The sequence below is a fragment of the Vanacampus margaritifer genome, chromosome 16 (genome assembly GCF_051991255.1).
Source record: "Vanacampus margaritifer isolate UIUO_Vmar chromosome 16, RoL_Vmar_1.0, whole genome shotgun sequence".
NCBI lineage: Eukaryota > Metazoa > Chordata > Actinopteri > Syngnathiformes > Syngnathidae > Vanacampus > Vanacampus margaritifer.
Window position 1 is genome coordinate 760319 of NC_135447.1, and position 27987 is coordinate 788305.

A 27987-nucleotide genomic window follows, 5' to 3' on the forward strand; every position below is an offset into this window, starting at 1 on the left:
TAGAGACAGGCAAATATTTCATGTCAAGGTATTTCATCTCAACATCTTTTTACGGTGCAATATAAATAACTTTAAAATTAATAAAATAATTTGAAAAACAACAACCTGTTGAGGAGCAAGCAACACGTTTATAATTGTCATCCTTTTAATAAAATACAAGCTTGGTCTGTTAAACAATAAGCATAATCTATTCATTAATCGTGTGCACCAGGCTCACGTGAGCTTGTCGGTTGGTTTACATCCTGGACAAACAGCCATTGGCACTTGCATTCAAACCAATGGTCAATTTAGAGATTGTGGGAGGAAGCAGGAGTATAGTACATTGGAATTTAATAATACAATAAATCTATTGTACTCAGTAAAATACATAAAATAACCTGAATGTTATAATGTAGTAATTGTCATTTATTATAATACTGTTACTGTAGTGATGACAACATCTTTGAAGGAGGTAATAATGATTAAACATTAGTTTCCCTGGAACACGAAAACATTCAGCACTTTGGTGTGCTTCAAGTAATACTTTTTTTTCCTCCAGTGCCGCTAACTTAATTGGCTACGATTGGTTGCGTTCCGTTGAGTCTCGATTCTCATCGGTCATTGCAACAGCCTGTTGCACCTTCAAGTGGTCTGGCAGCAAAACCTCGACGGTGAAGCTGATCCTCTTGGCCTGGAAGATGCTGTACGTGTTGTCGAATCGCAGCACGTCTGCGCAAACATTTACAGTGTTTAGGCTGTCATGCTCATAAATGTATTTAGCCGCAGCAAAAAAAATCTAAACGTCTGAGAGAGAGCGAGCACTCACACACGCCGGGGTGCTCGCACGTCAGCGAGCCGTCTTCGGGCACCAGGTGAGCGTTATAGCGCTGACTCGGCACCATCGCTTGCATCTCGGCCGCCTTTTTCCGTTCGCCCATTTTGGGCTTCAGGAAGACCCCGAAGCCGATGTCGGCGCCCTCGCTGGAAAACTGCCACCTGATGTTGTAAACAAGCACACCCAAAACAAATTAAAGCCAATTTTAAAATACATCTTCAGATACAACTACAAAAAAATATTTTAAATGTTTTTTTTTTTTCATTCTTAAAAAACATTACTATTGCATGAAGACAAAAAACATCCGACCTGAGGACACATCCCGGAAAAAGAATCTCGTAATCCAGTTGTCGCGTGGACCCTCGTTGGACGAGCAAACACTGATCGTATTCCACCGATACGTGATCCCGCACGTAGTAGGAGGGCGGAACCGGACCCACGTGGTTGATCTGCGGGAAACAAACAAAAAACCTTAATATTGGTGAGATTTCTTTTTTTTTTAGGGGGGATGAAGAGAAAGGTTTACTCACATGAAGAAAATCACCATTTGTATGCATGTTTGCTGGCACACAAAATTGTTAAGTGTGTCACAAAAACATGACAGTGTTTTACCAACAGGGGGCGATGTGACAGTGCAGATTATATGCAAATTTTAACAAGTCTTCAAGTGATATTCAACATGGTATTTTTCTTTTTTTTTTTTTGCCTTAAGACACAAAGCTGCATTCATTTCATTTCAATAAAATGTGGATCACAACTAAATATTTTTTTCTATACATTTACAGTAAAAAAACAAAAACTTTTCTTTTTCAGCAATATAAATAAAATTGGCTTCATATAATATTTTATCAAATTACCAACAATTAATAATCAATAATAGTCAAGGTTACGAAAAATCTAAATTAACTGAACTAAAATTAAAACAACTATCTTGTCAATGAAATAAAATAAAAACGAAAATGCTTTTTAAAAAAACGAAAACTAACAGAAATTACTTTTTATGTTTAAAAACTATAGTTATAGCAAAAATGACCTTCGTTTTAGTCTTTGATAATTAATTGAATGCATATTGTATTTGGGGATGATTTGAAGTATATTTATTCAACCGGAACAAGGACGTTTCAAAGTGTGTCCTACATAAATGACGTCATCTAGCAGCAGCCAATAGAAAAGCACCTTCAGATGACGTCGCTTTTCCATGAACTCAGCCGAAATGCAACGCTAGGTAACAAATTAGTTACTTTTTTCATTTTACCATGGCGTTAATTAAACATTGCGCACAAGTAATACAATTTTTTTCAAAGAAAGAAAGAAAACTAACACTGAAACTAACTAAACCTAAACTAAACTTTTTTTTTTAAATAACTAAAACTAATAAAAACTAACGGAAGTACCTTGAAAACTAACTAAAAAAAAACTCAATTCAACTCAAAATGAAATCAAAACTAATGGCGTAAAAGGGAAAATACCTGTTAAAGCCCGTTTTATTGTCGTAAAAGAGACCATTGGTGATGAGAAGCAGCTTTCAAAAAGAGCATTTATTCTCCAAACGGAACTACTAATGGGGATGACACACGGTAACAATCAAATTTTGCTAGCTTACAAAAGAAAATGAGAAAAAGTGTTAGCCTTTCATTTGGGTGACTTCCGGCGATGCCTCACTTGTCCTGCGCCCAATTAATTATCTACAGAGACAGTAAGAGAGCGGCAACATGAGTGATTATGACGACGTCCCCACCGCAAGCAAGCCACTAGCGCCAAGCGTCTCTAAAATGCTAACTTTAGCGAGCTGCTGCGGCGTTGTAGCGCCTACGCCAGGAAGCGGGTGCAAATTGCTCATTTATCTGGTGGTTTTGTTCTGCAATTTCCTCCACAAAAACGGGAAGATCCATCCTGTTCTTACAAAATGACCGTTTGTGACATCGTTTTACAGTTAACGCTACAGCGGTGTCTTGATTTACAAGTTCAGTTCCTTCCATGATCACCTTATTGAAATTAAAGGATTCATCACTTTTAGACCCCAAAATACCCCGCAAAAAAACTGTCATGCTTTTTAATAAGAATAGTAACACTCCACACTACAGTATGTTACTGTTCATCGTGATTCCATGCATTAAATCAATGGCCGTTGTGTGCTTAGGCCACCAGGGGGCAGTATAACAGACAATACACCTAGATTTGATGATGAAGCACAGAAGAATATAGGTTACTAAATACATATTTCTGTATTATTAATTTATTACTTGATATAATATTACTATCAATATTATTATTAATTATTAATTTAAGTAACTGAAAAAATATATATAATAATTTCAATGCCGACCCGTGAATATGTGGGGGTCCATTCTGTCGTTTCCGCACAAAAAAAGAAGAATATATGCTTATGAGTTGTTGTAAACATGTCTGCATGTGTTGCTTTAGAAATCTTTAAAATGTTTCTAAGTACTGCAACATTGGTGCTATTTTCGTTAGCCACTCTATGGCATTTGGCATTATGTGCTAGCATTAAGCTAGCTGACTTTCACAATGCAAAGTTGATGTCAGGCTGATTTAAAAAATAAAAATAAAAACACAACTTCAGTCACCATCCAATAAAAAAGCATTTGTGGAAAAGTGGCCCGCCCGATCTACGCCAAGCAAGCTGATTGCGCTCAACTGACGATCCAAACTCACTCTGGTCTGACAGCGAGGGTCTCCATCAGGGTCCGTCATTTTCCCGCCGTAAACGCCGGGCAGCTGCTCAGGCTCGATGTGCCTGAGCAGCACTTCCTGCCAGTCGGCTGCGGAACCAAACACACGCTCGTCAGGTCCGAATCCGTCTCGGCAAACCCCCGAACGAAAGCCGCGTGCGCCTCACCGCCGAGGATGAAGATCTTCTGCCTCGTGATCTCGCTCAGGAGTTGCTTGATGAGGTTGTAGGCCACTGGGAAGAGTTTAGGAGCTGCGGGAGGGAAGTACGTTCCGGAATGATTAGCGGTTTGGAAAGGAAGCTAACCTGATGGCGACTCCTTGTCCTGGTGTACCTTTTATGACAAACAGCTTTTTGAGGCCTTCTGGGTAGTTGTCCTCAAACATCTGTAGGATCTGAAGACATAACAACAAACAGCACAGGACTTTTGGGACCGCCCTCTGAGAGTGGCAATGTGTGAGAGTGCAAATATATGAGAGCAGGACCTCGCCATAAGTATCAATGGCAGGCTTCCAGAGGTGTTTGAGTCCCAGGCCCTCCACGTCATAGATCATGGTGATGGACTCCACGTTCTTGCCCAGCTGGACCGCAATACACACGCCTTTAGCTGTTAGCCGTTAGCATTAGCCACCCCGCGCCTTCCCACAATGCACGGCGGCGCGGCACTCGCCTTCTGCGACTGCGCGGCGCACTCCCGCTGCAGCATCTCGCAGTCTCGGATCTTGGAGCGGATGAAGTCCTGCTTGGAGGCGGACAGGAAGAGACCTTTGGGGTCCACGGGACCGATCACGTCGTACCACACCGGGCTGCCGTCGCGGTCGTAGCCGCACATGCCGCCCGAAAGGTACTTCTCAATCACCTGCGCAGTTTGGTTAGTGTGGTCCGTTTCTGTTCTTGTCATTTTTTTAGGTTGTTACAATTGTCGTTCAGTTTCTGTTGTCGTTGAGTCACCTCAGGCGGCCGCCAGTCACTGATGATGGTGTCCACCTTCATTTGCTTCCTGAACTCCACATGCTGCAAGAAAAACACAACACTTCATTAGATACACCGCTGCTTGCAACAAAGTGGACAAATATTATTATTACTACAGTTGTGGCATTTTTAACAGTCTAAAGGAGCTTATTGTAATATTAAGAACAGCTCCACAATAGGATGATGTACCTAATAAAGTGGCCGGCATGTCAGTGTTGCGTAACTTAAGGTTATGCATAAGATAGGAAAAACTGTCCAGGGCGAGAGGAATTGGAGTCGTTGCGTTATCAAATTGGAGTCGTTGCGTTATCAGTACACACATTTAAGCTCACACAACACACGTGACAGTAGAACTGACCCGAACATAATGAAAGCATGTTCATGAGCCTTATGATTTGCTGTCGTTGCACGACGCTAATAGCTAGCCTGGCTTGAACACGTGGACTTCATTCCTTTATGTAATCGTATTTAATCGTGTTTTCATTGCAATGGCATCACAAACGTGCACGGGGAAATAAAATGACGGCATGCAGCGGCGGGTTACCTTTCGTAACATGGCCTCCGACTTCTGCACGTTGAAATTTCTGGCTAATAGACAAAAGAAAAGAAAAATAATTACTATGAAAGTTGCCAATAAAAAAATATTTTAAATAAGAATGATTGTAATTAAAAAAGAAATTTTTTTTTAACTGATTTTAAGAAAAATATGGAAAGCTAGAAAAAATAAAGTCGGAAAAAAGTGCTTTTTTTTTTTTTTTTTACAAAACTTACAAAAAAAATTTTTTTTTATATAAATATCAAATCTATAACTTGTTCTGCTTTTAAGATTTTTGTTTTGTTTTTATTAAACTTAATTATTTGTTGACTTAAAGAAACGAGCTAATCAAAAACACATCTACATAAAATAAATAATACAAATTTACAATAAAAATATTGCTTTAAAGTAACAGGCCGAGCTGCTTCCTTGAACGGCTTGTGTTTGACTTTGGAGGCTCTACCTACTGTTTTACATTGTGTGTTAGCAATTAAGCTAGTTGGATGTGGTTTTCTTAAATATACGATTTGTAATTCTCAACTCCCAAGCATTGGGATTGGATGTGAAATTTGTTCTGGAAGCTTCTTGTCAAGTGTCATCAAGCGGGAACACGGGCGGGGCAACACTGCGTCTGCCCCTTCTGTTATCGGAGTGCACCTTTTAATGCGATTAGCTGCGGATTAGCATGTAGCACACAGAGTCCAGAAGGTGGGCCTTCATGCACCACCACTAATCACAACAAGAACTCCAACTCAACTGCTGCTATTGTGCCATATCTTTGTATCTTTATTTTAGTATATTCACTAAATGCTTTCAATAAACATTTGAAATCTTTTTTAATCAAACATTTGGACCCAACACATTTGTACGGCAGTTTAATCCTATTTGTAATTATTTTGGGTCTATTTTTTTTTCCAGATAATTATGTGTATTTTTTTATATGTATTTTTGTCATTTTCTTCCAGTGCATTATTTTTTACATATTTTGTTTGTATTTTTTTTTACCCTCTTATTACTTATATTTTTTCCTAATACATTTGTATTTTTTTCCCTAATATTTTTCCTACTACCTTTTCTTTTACCCCTTTTTTGGGGTGGGTGGGGGAGGGGTTATGTTTTTGAGCTATTATTCTTATTTTTTTACCTGATACTATTGTACTTATGCACTAGCTTATCTTAATTTCATAAAGCTTTTTAGCGCCCTCGTTCAAGCTGATGCAACAAAGCCATAAACTGAGAAACTAGTTCAAAGACTTTGATAAGAGAAGCTTCAGGATGCAAAGCAAGTCCTGGCTAGGCAAAAAGCTAAATAAAAGAAGAAACAACGATTTAGTTTTGAATCTTTAGAGTGGCTCCCAAGCAAAGTCAATTTTATTTTTTTACCCTTATAAAATAGTTTTGAATCTTAAATGTTAAATTCAATTTGTAACGCATTTGACGTCTCCAATCTCAGCACTTTTGAGCGCTCACCTCTGAGCCAGCGCAGCAGAAAGTGGTCATGCTGGGCAGGAAGTTGAGCAAGAACATCTTGAATCCTCTCTCGGAACTAAGAAGAGACAAAAAAAATGCACATGCGAGAGAAAAAAACATTTGAAGTCCAGCCCTGACATCTTGTTCCATATCTACTTTGACTTTCATTCATTAACATGAGCCTGCGGGGCAAAAAACAAAACAAAAAACAAGTTTCACATTCAATCTTGGCTGGAGCTTGTGACGAGGTGACTAATTACTTTGCACACTTGAATGTGCCCGTGTGTAGCAACAAAATGATCCTTGTGAAAATGCTGCAAATCGTCTTTATTAACGGTATTTGCTCCACTGGAAATGGAACCAAACCAAATTGAATCAACCTCAAGGAAAAGTTGCACAGTCACTGCTATGTTGGATGCCTCAAAATCTAACTTTGATAAACTATTGTATAAATTGAGCAAAGATTTGTGTGACAAATGACTTTGAATGTTTTCTATTTTAAATAACAAATCTTATGAAACACTGCACAATACAGTAAATACTTTAAAACCAAAGTCTTTTTTTAATATACAGTGTACAATATTCGTTTAATATTTCGTGGTGCAGTGCTTCAGCTTCTTTATTTTTCGTAATAATATTACAATAAAAACATAAGCGCGTGTTATCTTACTTAATACATATGCCTGTTTATGTTTTATTTTAAAAGATAATAACATAAAAGCCCAATGTATAATAATATTCTTCTTACCTGTCGAAGTGCTTCAGCCTGTTTTGGGTTGAGCTCTCCCAGCCTGCCGCTCATGTCTGCTGGCGGACGATAAGCGAACGTAGTAATGATGATGGTGATGACTCGGAAGTGTTGACAGGAACAAGCCAGCTAATCAGGCGGCCAGACAGGCGGCCGGACGCTCGCCCCAGTGAAGCACGCCGACGGCCTTCGCCTTCGCCGAGCACTCGGCGGCAGGTGACTTGTTTGAAAGAGGATGAAAGGGAGTAAATAAAGAATGTAAACATGACGCCTCTTGTTCAGCTCCTCTTCCAGACGCCATCGAAGAGTGGGAAACACGTCAAGAGGATTACTCGCTCCTAGCTAGCGAGATCGGAAGCTAGCTGTGATTCGGCACCTGTTAAAATGCACGATTATATATTTAGATTATTTGCGCTGCAATCTTGATGTTTAATGATACATTTCAAATACATCACATGATTAAATCGCAAATAGTGTAACACACGTGAAATTGTTTCAAAGCTAAACCAAACTCACTGCGTTGGCGTTAACTGAACCAAATTTCACTTGGAGATCAAATGTAAGCATAAAACTATTTGGAGACTGCGAATCGCCTTTAAATCTGCAACCGAATGTCTTTGAACTTCCGTCCAAGAGTAACAAAATCCAAATAGGCGAAATTTAGGCTCACACCACATTTGTGCAAACAATTTACACACTTTACAATGAGAGTAATGAACTAAAGCATGCCACAGTTTCCCTTTACATTAGGAAATGTTACTAATAAACGTCGCGTTATGTTGGGCTACCGGCAGGTGGTGATTCTTTACGTTCAGCAGAGATGTAGCTATCCCACGCCCAAAACGTAACCGGAAAAGAGCGGCGTTTACCTCTAGTTAAGTTACGTTCACCTTTGTCCAAGTGACGTCAGAGAAACGCGCAGTGGCGTCAAAGTTCAGTACAGTACACATTAGTTAGCCGATTATGAACAGTTATGAGTGTATTAATTAATATGTTATTCTACTACAATGAAAAAGAGGCAATGTAAAGAGAAAGAGAATTTAAAAAAACAGTTCAAAAAGCAATTTAGAAAAACATACTAAGTTGCATCCACTGACTGGCCACTTGATTAGGCACCATCATTCCATCCACAGGCGGCGTAGCGTAACAACTTGTGGTTTTGGGGGCACCAACAAAAAAGATGGCAACCAACCATGCTCAAGGATTAAATACACCATCACTGATTTCAAAGACAGGAATGGTTTAATCCATTAATAAAATGTAGCAGATACAACTAAATATAGTACCAACAAAAATATACACTCGTCATTATTTTGTACAAAACTATTCAGAACAATTCTACGTCAATGAATTAAGCAGGTAAACAAGCATTTTTATGAAAATCTCATGAGCAGAAAATTCGGCACAGCAAAAGAAAATCATACTCATTGTTTAAAGTTATTTCATAAGAACGACTTCATTTTCCCGAAAGAATGTGGATTGATAAGCAACATAAATAAGGACTGAGAAAACTCGTGTGATAAAAAGAACGACCACCCCTGAAATATATCAAGGCTTCTTTTCGCCCTCGTCCATCTTGTCTTTCTGCAATTGCTTGTCCTTGTGGTCATTGTTGGCTGCCTGCGCTCCCTGCGACGTCCCGTCCGCCCCCGCCGCCCCCGCCGCCACATCCTCTTTCCCCTTGGAGCTCTTCACCATGCCTTTGGCCATCTCCTTGCCCGTGGTCTTCAAAATGGCCTTCAGGCCCAAGTTGTCCACGTTGTACGCCGTCACGCCAACGTTGGTCACCGAGCGCAGTGCCGTGTCGGTGGCCTGGCCCGCATCGTTGCCGTACCTTGGCGGCGAGGAGGTTAAACGCAAAGAAAAGTCAAACGTGCGGGGGAAAAAAGTACATGTAAAAGTGTGGAATGCGATTTGCATTTTTCTTGTCATAACGATTACATACACAAAGTCAGGGATTTTAGTATCAATAAAATGTACTGACTTACAGTATATTATCCAATTTCCTTTATTAGTTAGCAGTACCCAGACATACACGAAAGGAAAATGTACAGAAACACATCCAGTGAACCACTCGGCAAGCATGAATACATTACCCAAAAGCCAAGAGACAAAATGGAAAAGAAGCGTTAGACATCACCGGCCGTGTTTAATAGCTTCCCTAAGCCCCTAAATCTGAAAAGATGCAAGTGGAAAGAGATCAGCAGGTTCCCAAACAGGAAGTGACCCACGCAAAGGTCAGGAGAGGTCGACTCACTTGTACGTCACCGTGCTGACGGTTTCCGACATCACGCTCTTGCCGATGAGCTTGGCTCCCGTCTCCAAGCTGGTCCACACGGTGGTGAAGCCTGATGTGTGCGCGGGAAAAACACACAGTACATAATGATGGTTTTTTGTTGGGTTTTTTTAGTGACTCTTTTTCTGTCTGGTTTTGACTCAGCAAGTCTGTTATTTTGGTTTGAGGTGGCTATTTTAGGACTCTTCCTCAAACTTGTCCCGAAGATATTACCTGATTGCTACAACAACAACAACAACAACAAAAAATCAGCCCCCGAAGCATGTTTCACCGTTTATCATGAGTAGACCCACAAAAAAGTCTCAGGAAGTCCCGCCCAAAAACAGACAGGAAATCTGCCATGTTGGCCATTTCATGATGATGGCAGCTTCAAAGTAAAAATCAGCCCCCAAAGCCAGTTTCAATTAGCAACATGAAATTTAGTAGACATGTCTATCATGAGTACACCTACAAAAAAATTGTCAAGAAGCCACACCAGAAAAAGCACAGGAAGTCTGCCATGTTTAAAATGATTTCGTTCAGTTTGGCCAGTCACCAAATTAGAAAAAAAAAAATCCAGTTTCACTTAGCAACATGAAATGAGATAGGCCGATCTATTATGAGTAGACCCACAAAAAAATATTCTCAAGAAACCGGAAACGACACCAGAAGTCTGCCATGTTGGTTTAAAAAGACCATTTTAGCAAAATTAGAAAATTAAGCCGTGGAAGCCAGTTTTACTCGCCAATGTGCGATTTGGTCGGCATGTTTAGGAAGGCGGCCATTTTGGTCTGAGGCAGCCATTTTAGGATCATTTTGCCTGTTACGTGGGCTCCTTCCAAGATGAACGCATCCTAGAATTTGCCCATTTGTTACCAAATCTAAACATTGTATACTACCTGACCTGTTGACCCATGTGAGTTGTTGGCAGTTATTTTATTGACTTTTATACTCTGGTCTGGAATAAGTTTTAGCGCCGTCCATTCATTTAGATGGAAAAGTGGAACAATGATAGTTGTCTGACGTGATGAGTGAATTCCTGATCACCTTGCCAACCTCTGGCAGCCACAAATTTGGCTCCCTGCGCATTGGACGGCTCCCCCTCTTTGCTCTTCATGGACTCGGGGATCAACTTGGCGCCGTGTTTTTTCACTTGAGGGGCCACCTTCTCCGACAGATGTTCAGCCAACGTGCTCACGCCATCCACTGTCAAAATACACACAAAACATCTGAAGGAATTAAGGAATTTTGTCCTCTTTGCGTGTTCCAAAAATGAAGACAGATTTAACGTAAGAAAAATACACCTTTGCAAAAATGATTTTTAATCAATCAGAGATCTCTGGACAGATAACAGCCTCTATCATCACTTAAACATCGTGGGATTCAGAGCGTCAAATGTACTCTTCTACGTGTACAATAGCTTCTTATAGTTAAAAAGACCTCCTTCTTTTCATTTATAGACTAAACATACTCTCTGGTACTTTTCCGTGAGCAGTGGCGTAAACAAGGTCAGATTTGGGTGTGTGTTCGGGACTGAATATGTTATATAGTTGAAGGTTCTATTTTTCCCCATAACAAAATCTCACAAACAAGTTGAACCAAATTTACGGTGGCCGTGACTGATGAAGAAAGTAAAGAGTGTGTGCGTGTTATTTCAAAGCAAATTTTGTTTTCAAGACCGAAATGTGCGTGTACAAAGCGCTGAGAAGGAAGTTTTTTAGACTAAATAGTATGACCCAGTTTAAGGTCAGATTATACCGAAATCAACACCATCTGCTCTGCACAGGACACAAAACATTTCGACAAGGTTAATATAAAGAATTGGAATGTTAATAATGGTTAATAAAATCAAATGAAGTATTAAAAATGTTATAATATCTAACACATCACAAGCAAAAGGACAATATCATATTATGGGACCTTTGGCGAGTCTTTCTGACGGCTCACCCAAATACTGGCTGACGCGCACAGCGCCCCCTGTGGCCTGCTTGGCCACATTCAAGCTCCTGGTGACGTGCGGGCTGACTTGCGAGGGTGTCTCCTCGGGCGTCAGGTGGTCCCGGATCTTCAGCGCCCCCTTCTGAATGGCTCTGGTGGTGGCCTCGGCTCCTCTGACCACCTCGTGGCCCAACCGCGTCGCCCCTGCAGAGACATGGACGTCATTGAGCAGTAGAACATTTTGGAAAATTCAGCCCCCGGAAACGTAGTAGCCACATCCACTAGGGGAAGATGCACAAAAACGTCTCAAGAAGCAATGCCTGAAAAGATACAGAAAGTCAGCCATTTTGTGACGAAGAGGACTTTAAGGGCTATTTCCAAGCATCTGGATTGCCGACATTCCATTTCGCAAGTCATGACTCGGGAATTACTGCCGCTCCTTACAACACATGAAGATATTTGGTTGTAAATCATGAACACATTTTATATTTACAAATATCAGCTCTGACTTCATTGTTTTATTATCAGAACAAAGTAAACACACGTCATCGTTGTTTGTTTACATTTAAACTTTAAAACGTCAGACATGCTTTTAAAATGGACTCGCTACTGCCACCCGGTGACAAAGAATGAGACTGCACACCCCCTTCTTCACATTTGTGCTAATTTCATCTGCCATTTTTAAATGTTGTCACAGTTTTAGTCTGGTTTCAATCCCGTTTGTTAGTTATCATAGTTAGTCAACCTCATCCCGTTTTTATTTAGTTCATTTTTAGTTGACATTTAGTCTTTATTTTAGTCCAAGGAAACATCATTTTATTTGTCTAGTCTTAGTCAACAAAAACTGTCCACGTTTTAGTCAAGACAATCATTTTACCCCTGCATTTTTTTTTTTCGTCAGCGGATTATGTGGAACATTTCGGATCTAAAACTATTTCACATAAAAATTTCTCTCATCTTTTTGATGAAAAACAACTTGACACAATTACAGTATATCAACAAGTGGCTACTCTGCCGCCATGCTATGAGCTAGTAAGTTAGCCAGCATTAGTTAGCGGTCGGATTAACATTATTGTTTGATCGTTATAGCCGTTGGAATGATGTGATGTTATAACGATAATTTACTTTTATTTTGTACCTTTGACCGTTTGTTGCACTCGCTAGTTGCAGATCTGAAAGGGGGTGTGTCACTGTGTCACATGACAGTGTCACGGTGACAGATTAGCAGAGACAAGATTTTACAAAATCATATCATTTTTGTCTCGTTTTTGTTCATAAACTAAAATGTCCACAGATTTTAGTCCAGTTTTTATTAAGAGAAGTTTTCATTAGTTGATGAAAATGCACACTGATTTAGTCCTAGTTTTTGTTTATGAATTAGGATTTCAGTCCGGTGAAAAATGTGTGTTGACGGAATTATTTTTTTTTTCGTTTTCGTTGATGAAATGAACACTATTTCACATACACAATGCGCAAATGAGGCCACATCCGCAGATGGAGGTCGGGAATTTCGAACCCGAATCCAGTCTGAAAAAAAATGGGCCAGAGGCTTGCACGAGTACGCATTGTGAATTCATCTACGAATTGGAAGATGCGTCAGTCATGAATGGCCAAATAAAAATGTTATTGTAAAGATATTTTTGGCCCAAAACGTTACAGAGAGCAACTTTCACCTGAAACGATTCCCTGGCCCATCTTCTCGCTCCAAGTCGGAAGAAGCGCTTTGCCCCCGTTCTCGGGAGACACCTGCTGAGGGCCGAGGGGGACCGTCTCACTCAGGCTGATGACCCCGGGGCCCGCGCCGTCTGGACTCTGTCGGAACAAAGTCAGCACCAATGACGCTCCGGTGGTTTGGAGTCTTGATGAGATGACCTGTGACCCCAAAAGGCCCCCCCACCTGCGCCCTGAAGTCGGTCAGTTGCATCACGAGGTCCTGGAACATCTCCCGATCGGCGGCGGGCAGCTGCGACGACAGCACCACGCCGATGTAAGCGCCCGGCATTGGTGCCAGCATGTCCGGCAGCATGAAGATGCCGGACGGGGCCAGCAGCACCGGCGTGCTCGTGGTGAGAGAGTGCAGCCAGCCGCACACCTGCAACAAACGTCACATCAGGGACGAGTTTTAATTCGATTTCACAGCACGTTTGCTATTAGCTTCTTTTTTTTTTTTTTTAAAGGCTTCATTTTAGTTTCGTTTTAGTATTAGTTTTTTTAAAGGCTAGCTTAGCTTTAGTATTAGCTTTTTTAAAGGCTTCATTTTTAGTTTAGTTTTAGTGCTAGTTTTAAGGCTTCATTATTAGTTTTGCTTTTAGTATTAGTTTTAGTTCTTTAAAGGCTTCATTTTGTTTAGCTTTAGTATTAGTTTTATTTTTTAAGGCTCCATTTTAGTTTAGCTTTAGTATTAGTTTAGTTTTTAAAAGCTCCATTTTAGTTTAGCTTTAGTATTTAAGTTTTTTTTAAGGTTTCTTTAGTTTAGCTTTGGTATTAGTTTTAGTTTTTTTAAGGCTTCATTTTAGTTTAGCTTTAGTATTAGTTTTATTTTTTTAAACACTTCATTTTAGTTTAGCTTTAGTATTAGTTTTAGTTTTTTTAAAGGCTTCATTTTAGTTTAGCTTTAGTATTAGTTTAGTTTTTTAAGGCTCCATTTTAGTTTAGCTTTAGTATTAGTTTAGTTTTTAAAAGCTCAATTTTAGTTTAGCTTTAGTATTTAAGTTTTTTTTAAGGTTTCTTTAGTTTAGCTTTGGTATTAGTTTTAGTTTTTTTAAGGCTTCATTTTAGTTTAGCTTTGGTATTTGAATTATTTTTAAAGGCTTCATTTTAGTTTAGCTTTAGCATTTGAGTTCTTTTTAAAGGCTTCATTTTTAGTTTAGCTTTAGCATTAGTTTTCGTTTTTTAAGGCTTCATTTTAGTCTAGCTTTAGTATTTGAGTTTGTTTTTTTAAATATATAGAGTATTTGTTGACTGTAAATAAAATATAAAATATATGTGTTGTTATAAATTATAGATAGTGTCTGTATGAAAGCACAATTTGGTACTGTTAGACACATTTGTGACTTTTTGTGAGTTTTCTAGTATAAACACTGTTCTGACAAAAACATGAATAAAACTTTGTCAAACAAAAGCAATCATGTTTTGTCACGGGTCGGTCGGCCAGTGAGGCGGCTGCTGCGAGTTTCGTTGCCGCCTGGCACAATCATGAGTCGTGCCAGGACAACAAAAGCGCCGACTCGCGTGTTAATGCGTCCATTGTGTTGCTGGCCAACAAAGCGCTGAGTGTCAAAATGCTCCACGTGGAATTTTAGTCTGCTGTGATCCAGTGGGAAGTAACAAAGTACACGGTGAAGAAGGTGTAATAGAAAGAATTAACGACGATGGGAATGCATACGGAGGAGGAGGAGCAAGATATTCCCTGTAGATGACCGTATTGAGACAATCGTTTGATGTTGTTGCGTGAAAGAAAGATTGGTGGTTAATGTTAATGTGCCCGACCAAAACAAACAAAAAAAAAAAACTTCTGCCGTTCAAAAAGTTCAGTCTAATCCGCAAAAATGCACAAGGTGATTTTTATTCCCACTTGTTATTATTAACTAGCTTTCTAAAGTAAGTTCACAAAGTTAGCAGTAATTAGCCTCGTTTCTTGTCGTAAAAGCATTAAGAAGAACTTCAACTTCACTGTCAAAACAAGTGACAGTATAAAAAGACATTTTTACTTTCTACTTTAGTACTTGTGTACATTTCAGTCTTTACTTTTTTACTTTTACTTAAGTATCGGAGTTGAATCTGGTCTTTTAACTTTTTTTCACACAAGTACATACATAATATTTTTGGGTGTATTTCATTTAATTTAGTGCTTTATATTGATATTTTACATAGTTTTTATATTTTTTATTTTAATATTTATATTAGATTATTCTGATTTTAGTTTGTACTTTACATTTATTTTTAAATGTGTTTTGTATATTACATTTACATAGTTTGGATTTTTAGTTAGTATTTTGGATTGTTTTATTTTATTCACAGTAGCATTTTACATTTGCATAACTAGACTTTTATTTGTCAATTTTTATTCTGTATTTTTTATTACACTTTTCATGTCACATTTGTACATGGTTAGATTTGAATCTATTGTTGCATGTTTGTATTTTCATTTATTTTATTTGCTGTGTATTTTGATCTCCTTATTCAGCTATTTAGCTCAAAATATTAGGAACTGTTTTTTTTTTTTAAATCTAATCGAAAAAGTGTTAATTATAATGCGGTGTATTTGAATGTCACTACAAACCAGAAAAAGAAACATACAATTCACTTTGTGCCATTTTTTTACTTTATACTTTTTTACTAAAGCACTTTGTAGAATCTGCACTTATTTGTTGACTTGTGCTCAAGTACGGGAGTTGAATCACTACTTTTAGTATCTGTATTTCTACTTAAGAATACTTATACAGTGATTTTTGTCGTTATTATGACTGTGGCATTTAGAGATGATTGTCATGTTTTGTTCTCTTTGGCCACGCGAGGCTCACACTACAAACAACAATAACAATAACAATATTTTTTGATGTTAGTTTTACTTTTGCACTTTTCAGTCTGTACATTTTTAACTTTTACTTCAGTACAAGAGTTAAATCTGCCCCTTTTTTTAATATTTGTACTTTTACTTTACTAAGGGAAGAAAACGTGAAAAAGTGTGAAAAACTCACATCCAGGAAGACGGGCCCCGTCCCGTCAGACGGCTGAGTAGCAAAGCGGATGATGCGAAGGTATCCGGGCTGCGACAGGGCGCTCACTTGCCCGTTGGGGGCCACAAAGAACATCTGCACGCCTTTGGGTATCAGGAGCAGCTGGCTCTCGCTTTCCCGCGCCCCCGGCCCGCCGGCCAGGGTTCGGTGGCCGTCGGCGGGCTGGGGCGAGTACACCGGGGGCTCCGCCGGGGTCCGGGACATGACGGCTTCCACTTTCCTCGCCGGGAGCGGAGGCGCTGGCAGGACGGGAGGGATGGCGGGGTAGAGGTGCTGCGCGGGGTGAAGGCTGGGGGTCAGGTCCATGAGCAGCCGACGCCTCTGGGCAGGAGGGGGCGCCTGCGAGGCGTCCAAGGCGGAGAGGTGATTGCTGACTGTGCCCCGGGCGGCTTCCATTCTCCGCTGCAGCTCTCGCGCTCGCTCCCACACGGGCCCCTGGTGACGCGGCCCCCCGGTGGGCACGCCCAGCCCCTGCATGAGGTGCTGGTGGCCCTTCCGGTAGTACTCGGCCGACTCGGAGCGATTGCCGCCCTCCTCCAGCGACAGGCCGCGGCTCAGGCAGCGGAAGGCCAGCTCGTACTGGTCCTTGATCAGCAGCATTTCTGCCGGCTCCACCATGCTGAGGAAAACAAAATGTTGCCACTTTTATTAGCTTCAGACAGTTTTCATTGAACTTTGAGATTTCAACAAAAATGAAAAAAATTATAAAAATAAAATCAACATAAAATTTCACTTGGGGGTGTACTCACTTTTGTTGCCTGGTGTTTCGTTGGCTTAGCTAAATTGGTGTATTTTGAGTTGTTTTGAGGGAACAACACATTTGCAGTGTTATATAAGATGTACACTAACTACTTTTCTTTGTGCTATTTGTGTCATTTATTTATCACTGTTCCAGGAAACGATATCATTACTGTAAATATCTGGAGAAATCTGACGGGTGCATTCTTGCGAGATACTGTTTATGTACAAATAAAAAATACAAAATGAAAATATTTTTTATTACAAAATAAAAAGAAATATAGAAATATACATCTTAAAATACAAATATAATATATAAATAGAGTGAAAAAAATCGGAATAAATATAAAATAAAAATATACAAAGCATAAATAAAACATACAAAATGAAATAACCCTAAAATACTAAATAAAATCAGAAAATAGTTAAATAAAATACTATTACATTAAATGTATAAAAACTCAATAAAATACAAAACACTGAATTGAAAAAATAACTTCTCATAAACTCGTAACATAAAAATACTAAATAAAAATCTAAACATATAAATGCAACATATTAAATAAAATCGAATTATAGCTATTATAGATTTAGTATTTTACTAAACAAAATCAGAGAGTAGCAACATAAAATACAAACATGTATAAAAACTACATACAATACAAAATACTGAATTAAGAAATATTAATATAAAACATTTAATAAAAATGTGAACATAAAATCAACATAATATATACAGCACTAAAATTAATGACAAAATTTACTTATCTTACTTTAGACAAATAGTTCATTAATATTACAAAAGTGTTTGTTTTATGCAACGTGTAGTGAATCTCAACGTGTGGTAGGCGGGCTCCCTCTAGTGGTATGAAAAAATATATAATGTTACTGTGGCTTAATCTTTTCTTTTTTTTATCATTTCAGTATACATTTATTGAGGACAGTTCAGTTGTGATTCACTATTATGCGTATTTACTAACTTTAATGTGTAATACATTTCAAATGCATCATTATTGAAAAACAGTTTGATTAATTCTCCTACATTTAAGAACTGTATTAATGTATAACAATAATAATTAATATTGAAACTGATGTTATAACATCGATACCAATTTTTTCAGATCGATACAACTCTTGCGTAATCACCGATACCACTAGTACTTTTGATACATAAAATTTCACCCAAAAACGATGACATATCATTTTAAAGAAAGACTTATACATCATTCCCCCTGAGTCCTTAATACTAAATATATATTTTTAGGAAGAAAATCTGCCAGAACACTTTAGCCTACTGCGCTACTGTATTTGAACGTTGGTCATCGTGTTGGTATTTGGGGAGCTAAGAATGATTTTCGGCGGCACTCGGTTTAAAATGTTTGAAAATGAACTGCCCAATAGTGCATTTACAGACAACATAAATGTACTAACGCTATCGTGACTTGTCCACACTGCACATGCGACAGGTGACGACAGGTGAGTTCACGTTTGTGTTGTGTCCGCCCGGTTCAACCTGCATAACAACTGTTGGCTCTCCTCTCATTATTATTTTAAAAAGTATAATTACTTACACGCACAAAATGTATTCTACAGGAAGTCCCAGTCATCTCGAAAATAAAGAGCACGTAGTAGCACTTGTATACACGTCATTTCTAATCTTCATGAACATAGTGTGAGTAGTAAAACATAAAAATGATTGAACTCACCTTGATTGTAGTGCCATTATAGGAGAAAAAAAAAAGTTACTTTCAAAGAATCCTTATTTCACTCTCAAGCACACTGACATGATGACAAGGCGTGCGAGCCTTGTCGAGGTTTTTTACCTCACCTGTCGCGCCTTCTGGCCCGGCAGGGACGTCACTTCCTGTTTACGCTTTTACAGCTCAAACTTTACAGTTTGCTGAGTCACTTGTTTAAGGTAAACAGAAATGTTGCTTTTAGACCGTGGCTGAGCAATTCATTAAAAAATAATGCACACTTCATTACTTTTCTTTTTTCTTTTTCTTTTTTTTAAAGTGCTGACTCACGTGGTTAAAATGCAAAAGGGGTGTGACGCGTGTATGTCAATCAGGTTTGTCATTTCGTGTCAGTCGCGGGTGAGGCAGCTAAGCGAGCTGCACGACGGAGATGTAGAAAAACCTGAAAAAAAAAAGTGCAAACATGTCGCCAACTTACTCACCCGTGGAAAGTCTCATGGGGAGGCACACTCGCCTGCGTCTGTGAGCGACGGAGCAACTCGTCAGCTGACAGCTCGCCGACTCGGAGGCCATCTCACTCCACTGCCCCGCGGCGGGCTGGTCGCTGCTGGCTTCCATCTTGAAAGCGAGACTGGCGTCCATCTTGAAAGCGAGAGAGACGTTAGCGGAGCGTCAATTGAATGTAGAAAGTTGGAAATGAAAGGCGAGTATATTATCCATTCTGTCCATCTGACATTCTTACATAAAACAGTCAAAGCGGGGAACATTTAGCTCCATAATGGGAACAACTATCAAAGGTGTTTTTCATGGGATTTTTGTTGTTGTTAGAAACAAATCTGTTTCTTGTTTTTGTTTACATATCAATGATAAAACATTGTTATAATAAATATCTATCTAGATTGATAATCCTTAAGATTAAGACGGCAAAATTTCTAATAAAATGGATGCCATGAGTGTGAAAGTCCCTACAAGGATTAAAAACAAACACAAAAATGCACTTATATTAACTCATTCACTGCCATTGACGCCTATAAACGTCAAAAATTCATTTGAACTATTTATATTAGTTTAAAAATTGTTTTCCCTCTTTTGTTAACAAGAGTATGAAAACCTATTTTTTTTTTTAAATATTCAAATTTTTTTTTAAAAGATTATTAAAATTTAGGGGCGTCAGGCGATATAAATATTTTTTTTTTAAATTAATAGTATGACTCCAATAGCTAATTCACGATTAATCACATTTATATCTGTTGTAAATGTACAATAATTTTTTTCTAGGTTTTCATACTCTTGTTAACAAAAGTGGAAAAAAAATGTTAAACTAATAGAAATAGTTCAAATGAATTTTTGACATCTATAGCCGTCAATGGCAGTGAATGAGTTAATTTTCAGTTTTGTTTTGCTTTTCAAAATAAAAAACTTAAAGTTAGAAAATACATCGATTTTCCTCAATGTATCCAAATGTTTGCTGCGGCTGCTTTGGCTCATGCTAATTTTGCCCAAATTAGGACGAAACGCACCATTCAAACCCACGGACTCCCTCACAGCAACTCAGCAGACTTACTTATGTTTGGCCGCATAAAGAATATTAGGACGTGACCTCACGGTTTCTTTACTTCGCTACGTTTTCACAATGACTTCATGATCATTTTTGTGTTAATGGCAGTTAGCTTTAGCATTAGCCAACTATGGCAGGCATGAATTATAAATGTCGAGAATTTGCATTTTTAGAGCGCCACAAAAAAAAAAAAAACATTCTCTTTGGCTCCTTAAATTATTCATGTATTCAAATATTCTCTTGTCTCTTCTGAGCGGAGAGGCCGTACGACTATAAATTGCCAAAACGGTGACTTTATTTTTAAACACACTTTTGTATTCCATACAAGAGTGAGTTTAACTGACGACGTCTCACTCGCTCAGATGCTGTCGCAGGTTTTTTTATGTTCAGATGGCGCCAGCCAGCGTCTGCTTTAGCGTTTGTCTCATTGTTATTCTGGACCAGCACACCATGGCTGACACTCGCACTGTGTGTGTGTGTGTGTGTGTGTGTGTGTGTGTGTGTGTGTCGACACCTTCACATCATCTGCGCTGACCCGACGCTGTCATCAATTCCCTCAAGAAAAACAAACAAGTGGGCATTTCTGAGATGTTGATTACATTTCAAGAGTGAAGCTTGAACAAAATAAAGTGAAAATGAAAAAGAAAGATAGAGAAGGTGATTAAAATATGAAATAATTTATTGGAATAATTGATTGAATTGTCCATTAATTGCAGTTCCTCAGAATATTCTTCTTCTTCTTCTGAATAAGTGTAAATGGAGTGCGTATTCTTTTTTTTAATTTGATCGAACTAACTCATTTTAATCTCAACTATATTCCCGCAATAATATGATGTACTTTTCATGAGAAAAAAATTAATATACAAGGTAAACATTCTAAATTGAATTTCGGCCATGTGCTAAACACATTTAGCGTTAGCATGCTGCACGCTATATGTACTATTACATCGTGCGCTCTTAAAAGGGAAGTCAAGTCAAAAAGTTTTCGTCACCAAAATATGTTCTTTGTGCCTCCACTCGTCCAAACACGACATTCTGATTAATTGCGCTTTTGTGGAATATGAATGAAATTCATTTTTAATCTCTCTCGAGGCGGCCATTTTGGCAGTTGTTGTCGACTGAAAATGCCATCGGTGCCTAAAGGGCTCAGGTCATGCCCGTCATGTGCAGGGCAGCCATCTTATGTCGCCACTTTTACTGACAACTTATTTATTTAATGGAAAACACTAATCAGAGGTTATAGGTTTACATTTTGCAGCAAATTTGAACTTTTACTTGATTGTTGATGGCTGTGACAACATAAATGCAGACCAATCTTTGAGTAGCACCTGGAGATATACCTTATTAGAGAAAATTAAAAGCCTTTTTCTTAGCAACGAAATGTACATGTAGCGCTTTTCCTAGACTTATTGGGACAACTGTATGTTATACACGCTGACATTTTGGCTGTAAAGGCAGAAAGGAACGCTGCGAGAAATCCATGTGTTCAAGGCAGGCGGCCTTGGTGAGTGGCAACGCAAGATGGCCGCCGGGGGCTTCACTTCTAAGCTGTTCTAAGCGGCTTTGACATTCCAGGCATATATAAGTCTCACGCTTTCTGGGTATGGTCACGTGACGTTCGCAAGATGAGCCCAAAATCAACTGTGACGTCATCTTCAGCCAACAGCAAGTAGCAAAATGGCCGCCCCGGGATGGATAAAAACAGGTGCGTTTTGCTGTTTAAAGTCAACCCCCCAATTTTTGGGGGGGACAACATGTTCCATGCAGCCCCACTAGTTAAAATATGGTATTCTGATTAATTTGCTTTAGTGGAATACGAGTTATGAAGCAAAATCCCGCCGTTTTGAATCCATCTCAGGGGCGGCCATTTTGCCACTTGCCGTCGACTGAAGATGGCGTCAATGTTGCTCAGGTCTCCGGTAACGACCAATCACAGCTCAGCTTCAGAAAACAGGTGTGCTGTGATTGGTCGTTAACGGCCTGAGCCATGAGCAACTTTAAGCAGCAAAATGGCCGCCCCCTGAGATGGATAAAAAAAAAAAAAAAAAATGCTGCTTAACTCAGGTTCCACAAATGTAATATTAACCAGAATGTCATGTTGAGACTGGTGAGGTCACATGTTGCTATTTGAGCCCAAAAAAGAAGAGAGAGAGCGCGTGAGAGCAAGCGTGAGAGCGAGAGTGCGAGAGACAGCGAGAGAGAGTATCGTGCGGATGGGAGCGTGCGGGCAGAGGAAGAGGTGACATGGAGCTGGATTGAGGTCCGACGTCCACTCAGGTTTGCGAAATGACTTCCTGTTGCTTCTTTTCCCTCCGCTATGAGAATTTTATTCAGTTGACTCCACTTTTACTAGCTTTTTTTTTATGCGAGAGCTGACGCGAGAGTAATCATGAAATTGTGCGCCGAGCATGTTCGAGACATGAGTGTGAAATAATCAAATGCTGAGTTTAGCCAATCTAATCGTGTTAGTGTAGATTTATCTTTAGGGACGAAGCCAATTGCAGGTGCGTGAATGACATGCTGAGAGACGACTACATTGCGTCGCATGCTGAGACATCAATCAACTTGAATGTTTTCTGAGGTTGCCGTACGAGCGCAGTCCATCAAATGGACGACATGCTGAGACGTGTCATTGACCGGGTAAAATGCTGAGAGATGATTGAAGGGGTGCAGTCACAGTTTTGCTCAGCATGCTGAGACAAGAGTGTCAGAGATGAGGTGACGTGTCGGGAAATGAGTTGAGCAAAGTTGAAATGTTGACAGATGATAAAATGTGCATCACATGCTTAGACATGAGTGTAGTCAATGTAATAGAAGACATGCTGAGATAATGTATGCTTATAGTCAACAAAATTGAGTGTGCTGAGATATGAGTATAAGTTCTGTTGACTCACAGTTGTGGACTGAATACTTAGACATGAGCGCAGTAACACAAGTGAGCAACATGCTGAGACACACACACACACACACGTCCCCCAAAATGTCATGACATTTTGTCACACATCAATCGTCTCCATTATTCATGACATGAGGATTCTCTGAGGAAAGTGTGACTATGTAGTTCTACATGCTGAATGACAAATACTTTAACCACTAAGAGGCACGGAAACGATGCATTGATATAACGGCACTCAACATACATATCCTAAACTCACATAGGCTGACACGAGAAACGAGAAAATCAGCATTTGCATGCAGAAATCTGTCACTCAACTGAACAACATGCTGAGAAATGACTGAGAACATGCAAGGTACGTACAACATGCTGACAATTGGGTAGCGAACAAACTGATGCCATGCACAGACAGTGAAATCAATAAAATGGATGAATGCTGAGACAAGTTGTCAATTAAAATTGGTAAAAGTGCTGAGATACGATCACCAGTGCGGCACATGTTGAGACATGGGTGTAGTTAATCAAATGAGACATGATCACGCAAGTGCACAAAGTGCTGAGAGATGGCGGTTGATAACCAAATGAATGATGCTGAGACATGCGTATCAGCAACCAAATGGATGAAATGCTGTGACAATGTACAGTCACACAAGTGCACAACATGCTGAGAGATAGTCACTCACATGAATGACATGATGAGATACTGGTGCCACCATTGAAATGGGTAAAATGCTGAGTGACCATCACTGTACAGAGACGTGCAGAGACACGAAGGCAGCAAGTGTAGCTAAAATTATGATGCTGAGACAGAAATGTCCACAAAGTGGGTGAAATACTGATAAAAGATTGAGTGTGCAATCACACAAATGAATATCATGCTGAGAGATGAGTGTTGCCAATCAAATAGATGACATTCTGAGAGATGAGTGAAGTTAACTAAACGGATGACGAGACGAGTGTCATCAACCAAATGGGTGAAATACTAGACGATAGTGTACAGTCGTACGAGTGCTCAAGATGCTGAGAGAGGAGCGAAGTAATTCCCATGAATGATATGCTGAGACATCAGTGCTATCAATAAAATGGGGGAAACGCTGAGACGAGCACACAAGTGCACAAAATGCTAATTGGAGTTAAACAAATGTGTATGTTGCTGAGACATGAGTGTCATCAAACTAATGGGGGAAACACTGGCCAATCACATCAAAGTCATGCTGAGACATGAGCGTAGTCAGTCAAATGGGTGACATGCTGAGATGAGCGTAGTCAAGAGATGACACTGAGATCGGTGTCTTGCCAACAAAATTGGTTCAATCCCGATCGATGATCGTCACATTTACACAAAGTGGATGACATGCTGAGACTTGAGTGAAGTCAAACAAACAGATGATGTTTGTTCGAAATAAACAAACCAAGCTCGCTAATTGCGTGCTAGGGGGCGATCACGAGCCCATTAAAAAGCAGCCTCGCCAGTAAAACGTGTGACCTGCCAGCCTGGTTGCCAGGCGACAAAAAGCCTGATTACGTGCAATTATCAAGCACTTCAGCTCATAATGAACACGACAGATCACAGGCGGGCAAACAACAACGCACGTCATCACGTGGGCGACGCACGGGACGAGCGATGAAGCCACACGGCTGGCGACTGGGAAGGTGTGAAAAGAAGCAGCAAGTGGCATCATATGCATATGGATAAGATTACCAACAATTTACTTTCATGCTCCGGTCTGTTGGGTCTCGAAGGGCCTAACTCGTGTGATGAGGGCTCCCCCTGTTGTTTGGATTGTAAATAGCAGGACCAATTTCTCCAAGCGCATAGATTTAGGACCTATTTTTTTTTAATTTTGTATTATTATTAAAGTATCATTATTTAATTAAAGAATTTGCGACAATATGTATAATTTATGTTCCAAAATACAACTTTTCTGGTCGCATTGATGTACACACTGTGGCCAATAATATTACTATAGTTTCGTGTAGTGTATTAATACCTTGGCAATTCTTTTGGAGCATTTCCCTGACTGATACCGTTGAAGAACAAAATGCCTCCGATGCTGTGGAAGCTCTCTGTGAAGAACGCCAGGAAAAAAGCCTACTGGAACAGCTGAACTTTATTTGAGGTTGCTTGGTGGCACTTTGAATGGTAGAAGATGATGATTTAACAGGAACCGTCAATGTGATTGGTTCATTGTGAACACAGCTACATGAACAAAGCTTGTAACAAAATCATTCCCTGTAACTAAGGAACTTAATCAAAAATAAGTACCTGTAACTAAATGGCAGGAAAAGCCTACGAGAACCGCTGAACTTAATTGGGGGTTGATCAATGGCAATTTAAATAGGGCTAGCAATGTGCTGACTCCCAGCATTTTGAGCACATGCCAAACTTTGTAACTAAGTAACTTCAACAGAGTAACGAAGTAATTAAAGCACAATAAAGTAGCAAAAATGTCGGGGAGCGCCTACTAAAACAGCCAAACTTAATTTATTCACCAGTTTCAAGAGGGTGTGCACACTTGTGCAACCACATTATCGCAGTTGTTTATTTCCCATGTCCAAAATATTTTAATCGACTAATAAAGGGTAGAAACAAATTTTAAATGATATTGGTCTCATTTTCTATATCAGGGAAAAACTTGCCACGAGAGAAGAGGGGTGTGTAGACTTTTTATATGTGTTGAATATCAGCTTTTTTGTACTTATGAGGTTCTTGTTGTGTTTTTGCTGCAGCTGGGATGGACCAATCTGATATCTCTGCGGTGGAAAACGGAACCTTCCTGCGCTTCTCCCCGACGTCCGTCCCCGGATCGGCATCGGCGGCGTCGTCGGCATCGGCGGCATCGGCGGCATCGGCGGCGTCTCCGGGCCGAGCCGGCGGCGGCGGCGTCTATGTGTACGTGTGGCTGTTCCTGGGCCTCCTGCTGTTCCTGCTCAGCCTGCTGGTCATCGCCCTCCACAGGCTGAAGAACATCATCTCGTCGTCCTCGTCCTGCGGCGAAGATCGGACCTCCTTCACCAACGTGGAGATCTGCAGCATGTCGTCGTCGCGGAGGTCCACCGTCTCCTCGCTGTGCGCCTGAGACTCGCACGCAGGCGCGCATACACAGAAACACACATGGCTGCCGCAAAGACTTCTGGGAAATGAAGTGCAAACGTTCATTAAACTGTAAATAAATGATTACGAATGTTAAGGTTATTAGAGTTGAATGAAAACTGAGGAAGAACTAAAGTGGGGAAAAAAAAATTGTTAGCTCAATTGCGTTTTTTTTTCTCCAAGTAGAAAAATACATTAAAAAAAAAGCCAAGTCGTCAAATTCTTTGCATAATTTATTTTTCTTATCATGATTTTTTTTTCAACTCACACATGTCATATTTTACATCTTTGCAATAAAACATGAATACAATAGTTTTTAAGGGTTTCATAGATCCAAAAATATTTCACCTTTTTTTATTCTTCGTTTGTCGGTTTTTGGATGTGTGTGCGTGTCTGTCTGTGTGTGTGTGTGTGTGTGTCTAGGGTTACGTGTGTGTGCGTCCGCGCTGGTCGTGCGCACGCTCGTCGTTATATTGCTGTAAAATCTTCACACGTGAGCGTTAAATACAAACATCGATGCACAAAGAATTCATCCCAGCCCCGGGCAAGAAAGAAACAAAAAAACCCGGCCCATCATAAGAATCCTCGCAATCATAACAATTAAAGCCCCCCCCCCCCCCCCCAAAGAAAAAGGCCGTTTAGCAATAAGAAACAAAAGCCGAATCATAAATAATGACGTGTGATTGGTGCAAAGTGCAAAAACAAACTTGGATTCTTTTTAAATAATGTGAGCTCGTGGGGCGGAAAAAGCGAGACTTTTTATGTACATATTTGACACGACGATCACTAAATGTAGAAAAAAAAAAAAAAAGGGAAATAAAAATCTGTGTGTGTGTTTGTGTGTGTGTGTGTGGTGGGGGTCTTCATCCTGGTCGGTAACATCTCCGGCAAAAACAATCACCATCCTCGACTTTCTTACCGTCGTCGTCGTCGTCGTCGTCGCATTATGTTCCATCCAGTAATAAATTAAAAGGACGCGAGAAAAAAAAAGAGGCCGAGTCGTATTTACAACAAAGTAAAAGAATAGAAATGGTCAAAGGAAGCGAAAGGCGGATATCTCCGCAAAGAGTGTCCGGCTCGGCTCATTGAAGCGTTAAAGCAGAAGCCCGAAACCCAGAACCTGACCCGCCAGCACCGGCGACCAATCCGCACTCTGTTGGGTGTGTTGTCTTTGGGCTCGGGTGTGTGTTTGTCTGTGTATGTTTATGTGTGTGTGTGTGTGTTAGTGTGTGAGAGTACACACAGTCCCGTCAAGGCAACCAGAACCTCAAGTCGTCTTCTTGTGTACCTGCAGAGTTACTTTCAATAGCGGTTCTGATGCTCGTAGTGCCAGCGGTTGAAGTCGATGTTGAACGCCACGATGCTGCCGGACGCCATGCCGGTGATTAGCGTTCTGCGGGGGGGAAACCAAAAGTCAGGCGATGGCTTCATCGGCGACAAGCTTCATTTCGGTTTCCCAGACAACAGATTCCCTCGCCAGACGTTTCTGCGCAACAACAACCTAAGCCACGTTCCCCTTGGCGTCTCTCCAGTGAGTTTCCATGGCAACGTCTTCCACGGCAACAGTTTCCACCGGAAACAACTTCCTTAGCAACCGTCTCTTTGGCAACATCGTCACCACAATTCAGCCGTAATCAGCAACAGCTTCCTGTCAAGGTTGCCTCTGGCAGCGGTTTCCCCTGGCAACCATCAATTGAACAACAATCGTTGCTGTACGAGCTTTCCTAGCAACAGTTTCTCTGGCAACATGATTCCTCAACAGCTTCGCTACTCATCAGTTTCCTCGGCAACAGTTTCCACAGTAACGTTCTCCTTGGCTAC

The 27987-nt window shown here is 40.1% G+C and overlaps 4 protein-coding genes across 17 annotated transcripts in view; 1 reads left to right on the plus strand and 3 right to left on the minus strand.

Moving 5' to 3' along the window:
- Positions 1 to 108: 108 nt before the first annotated feature.
- Positions 109 to 8069, minus strand: LOC144036581 (SEC14-like protein 2). 2 transcript variants are annotated; one of them, XM_077547327.1, is made up of 13 exons: positions 8020 to 8069; positions 7232 to 7451; positions 6484 to 6559; positions 5023 to 5066; positions 4458 to 4520; positions 4177 to 4365; positions 3992 to 4087; positions 3841 to 3901; positions 3675 to 3758; positions 3491 to 3597; positions 1124 to 1263; positions 806 to 975; positions 109 to 708 (listed from the first exon to the last, which is right to left on the minus strand). In XM_077547327.1, the coding sequence occupies exons 2-13, from the start codon at positions 7283 to 7285 to the stop codon at positions 557 to 559; spliced, it is 1236 nt and encodes a 411-aa protein (XP_077403453.1). In that variant the 5' UTR covers positions 7286 to 7451; positions 8020 to 8069; the 3' UTR covers positions 109 to 556. The 2 variants fall into 2 exon arrangements, with proteins under 2 accessions (XP_077403453.1, XP_077403454.1); XM_077547328.1 differs by lacking the exon at positions 8020 to 8069 and adding an exon at positions 7748 to 8002.
- Positions 8070 to 8435: 366 nt separating this feature from the next.
- On the minus strand, positions 8436 to 19619 carry sparta (spartin a). Of its 4 annotated transcripts, XM_077547326.1 has the most exons (10): positions 19133 to 19619; positions 18949 to 19060; positions 16145 to 16802; positions 13342 to 13536; positions 13118 to 13256; positions 11454 to 11648; positions 10554 to 10712; positions 9489 to 9579; positions 9328 to 9406; positions 8918 to 9065 (listed from the first exon to the last, which is right to left on the minus strand). In XM_077547326.1, exons 2-9 carry the CDS (start codon positions 18999 to 19001, stop codon positions 9361 to 9363), a joined length of 1536 nt encoding a protein of 511 aa, XP_077403452.1. In that variant the 5' UTR covers positions 19002 to 19060; positions 19133 to 19619; the 3' UTR covers positions 8918 to 9065; positions 9328 to 9360. The 4 variants fall into 4 exon arrangements, with proteins under 4 accessions (XP_077403448.1, XP_077403450.1, XP_077403449.1 ...); XM_077547322.1 differs by lacking the exon at positions 9328 to 9406 and having other exon boundaries at positions 8436 to 9065; positions 19133 to 19618; XM_077547324.1 differs by lacking the exons at positions 9328 to 9406; positions 18949 to 19060 and having other exon boundaries at positions 8440 to 9065; positions 19101 to 19617.
- sertm1 (serine rich and transmembrane domain containing 1) lies at positions 18969 to 26459 on the plus strand. The gene is made up of 2 exons (XM_077547332.1): positions 18969 to 19321; positions 25803 to 26459. The coding sequence occupies exons 1-2, from the start codon at positions 18982 to 18984 to the stop codon at positions 26150 to 26152; spliced, it is 690 nt and encodes a 229-aa protein (XP_077403458.1). The 5' UTR covers positions 18969 to 18981; the 3' UTR covers positions 26153 to 26459.
- nbeaa (neurobeachin a) overlaps positions 26387 to 27987 on the minus strand; it is a 69244-nt gene continuing 67643 nt past the window's right edge. For all 10 annotated transcript variants that reach the window (XM_077547301.1, XM_077547300.1, XM_077547299.1 and 7 more), the window contains one exon: positions 26387 to 27559. In XM_077547301.1, the coding sequence (XP_077403427.1) occupies positions 27469 to 27559 (91 nt within the window). In that variant the 3' untranslated portion in view covers positions 26387 to 27468. The remainder of the gene's footprint in view (positions 27560 to 27987) is intronic.

Excerpts from the sequence above, each read along its gene's own strand:
- LOC144036581 (XM_077547327.1), bottom strand. The coding sequence starts at position 7,285 with ATGAGCGGCAGGCTGGGAGAGCTCAACCCAAAACAGGCTGAAGCACTT. Across the intron at positions 6,560-7,231 it reads AGGCTGAAGCACTTCGACAG|TTCCGAGAGAGGATTCAAGA; the intron begins GTAAGAAGAATA and ends GTCTCTTCTTAG. Across the intron at positions 5,067-6,483 it reads TCTGCTGCGCTGGCTCAGAG|CCAGAAATTTCAACGTGCAG; the intron begins GTGAGCGCTCAA and ends TTTGTCTATTAG.
- sertm1 (XM_077547332.1), top strand. The coding sequence starts at position 18,982 with ATGTCAATCAGGTTTGTCATTTCGTGTCAGTCGCGGGTGAGGCAGCTA. Across the intron at positions 19,322-25,802 it reads TAGAAAGTTGGAAATGAAAG|CTGGGATGGACCAATCTGAT; the intron begins GCGAGTATATTA and ends TTTTTGCTGCAG.
- sparta (XM_077547322.1), bottom strand. The coding sequence starts at position 19,001 with ATGACAAACCTGATTGACATACACGCGTCACACCCCTTTTGCATTTTA. Across the intron at positions 9,580-10,553 it reads GGCTGCCAGAGGTTGGCAAG|GCTTCACCACCGTGTGGACC; the intron begins GTGATCAGGAAT and ends CGCACACATCAG. Across the intron at positions 9,066-9,488 it reads GTCAGCACGGTGACGTACAA|GTACGGCAACGATGCGGGCC; the intron begins GTGAGTCGACCT and ends CTCGCCGCCAAG.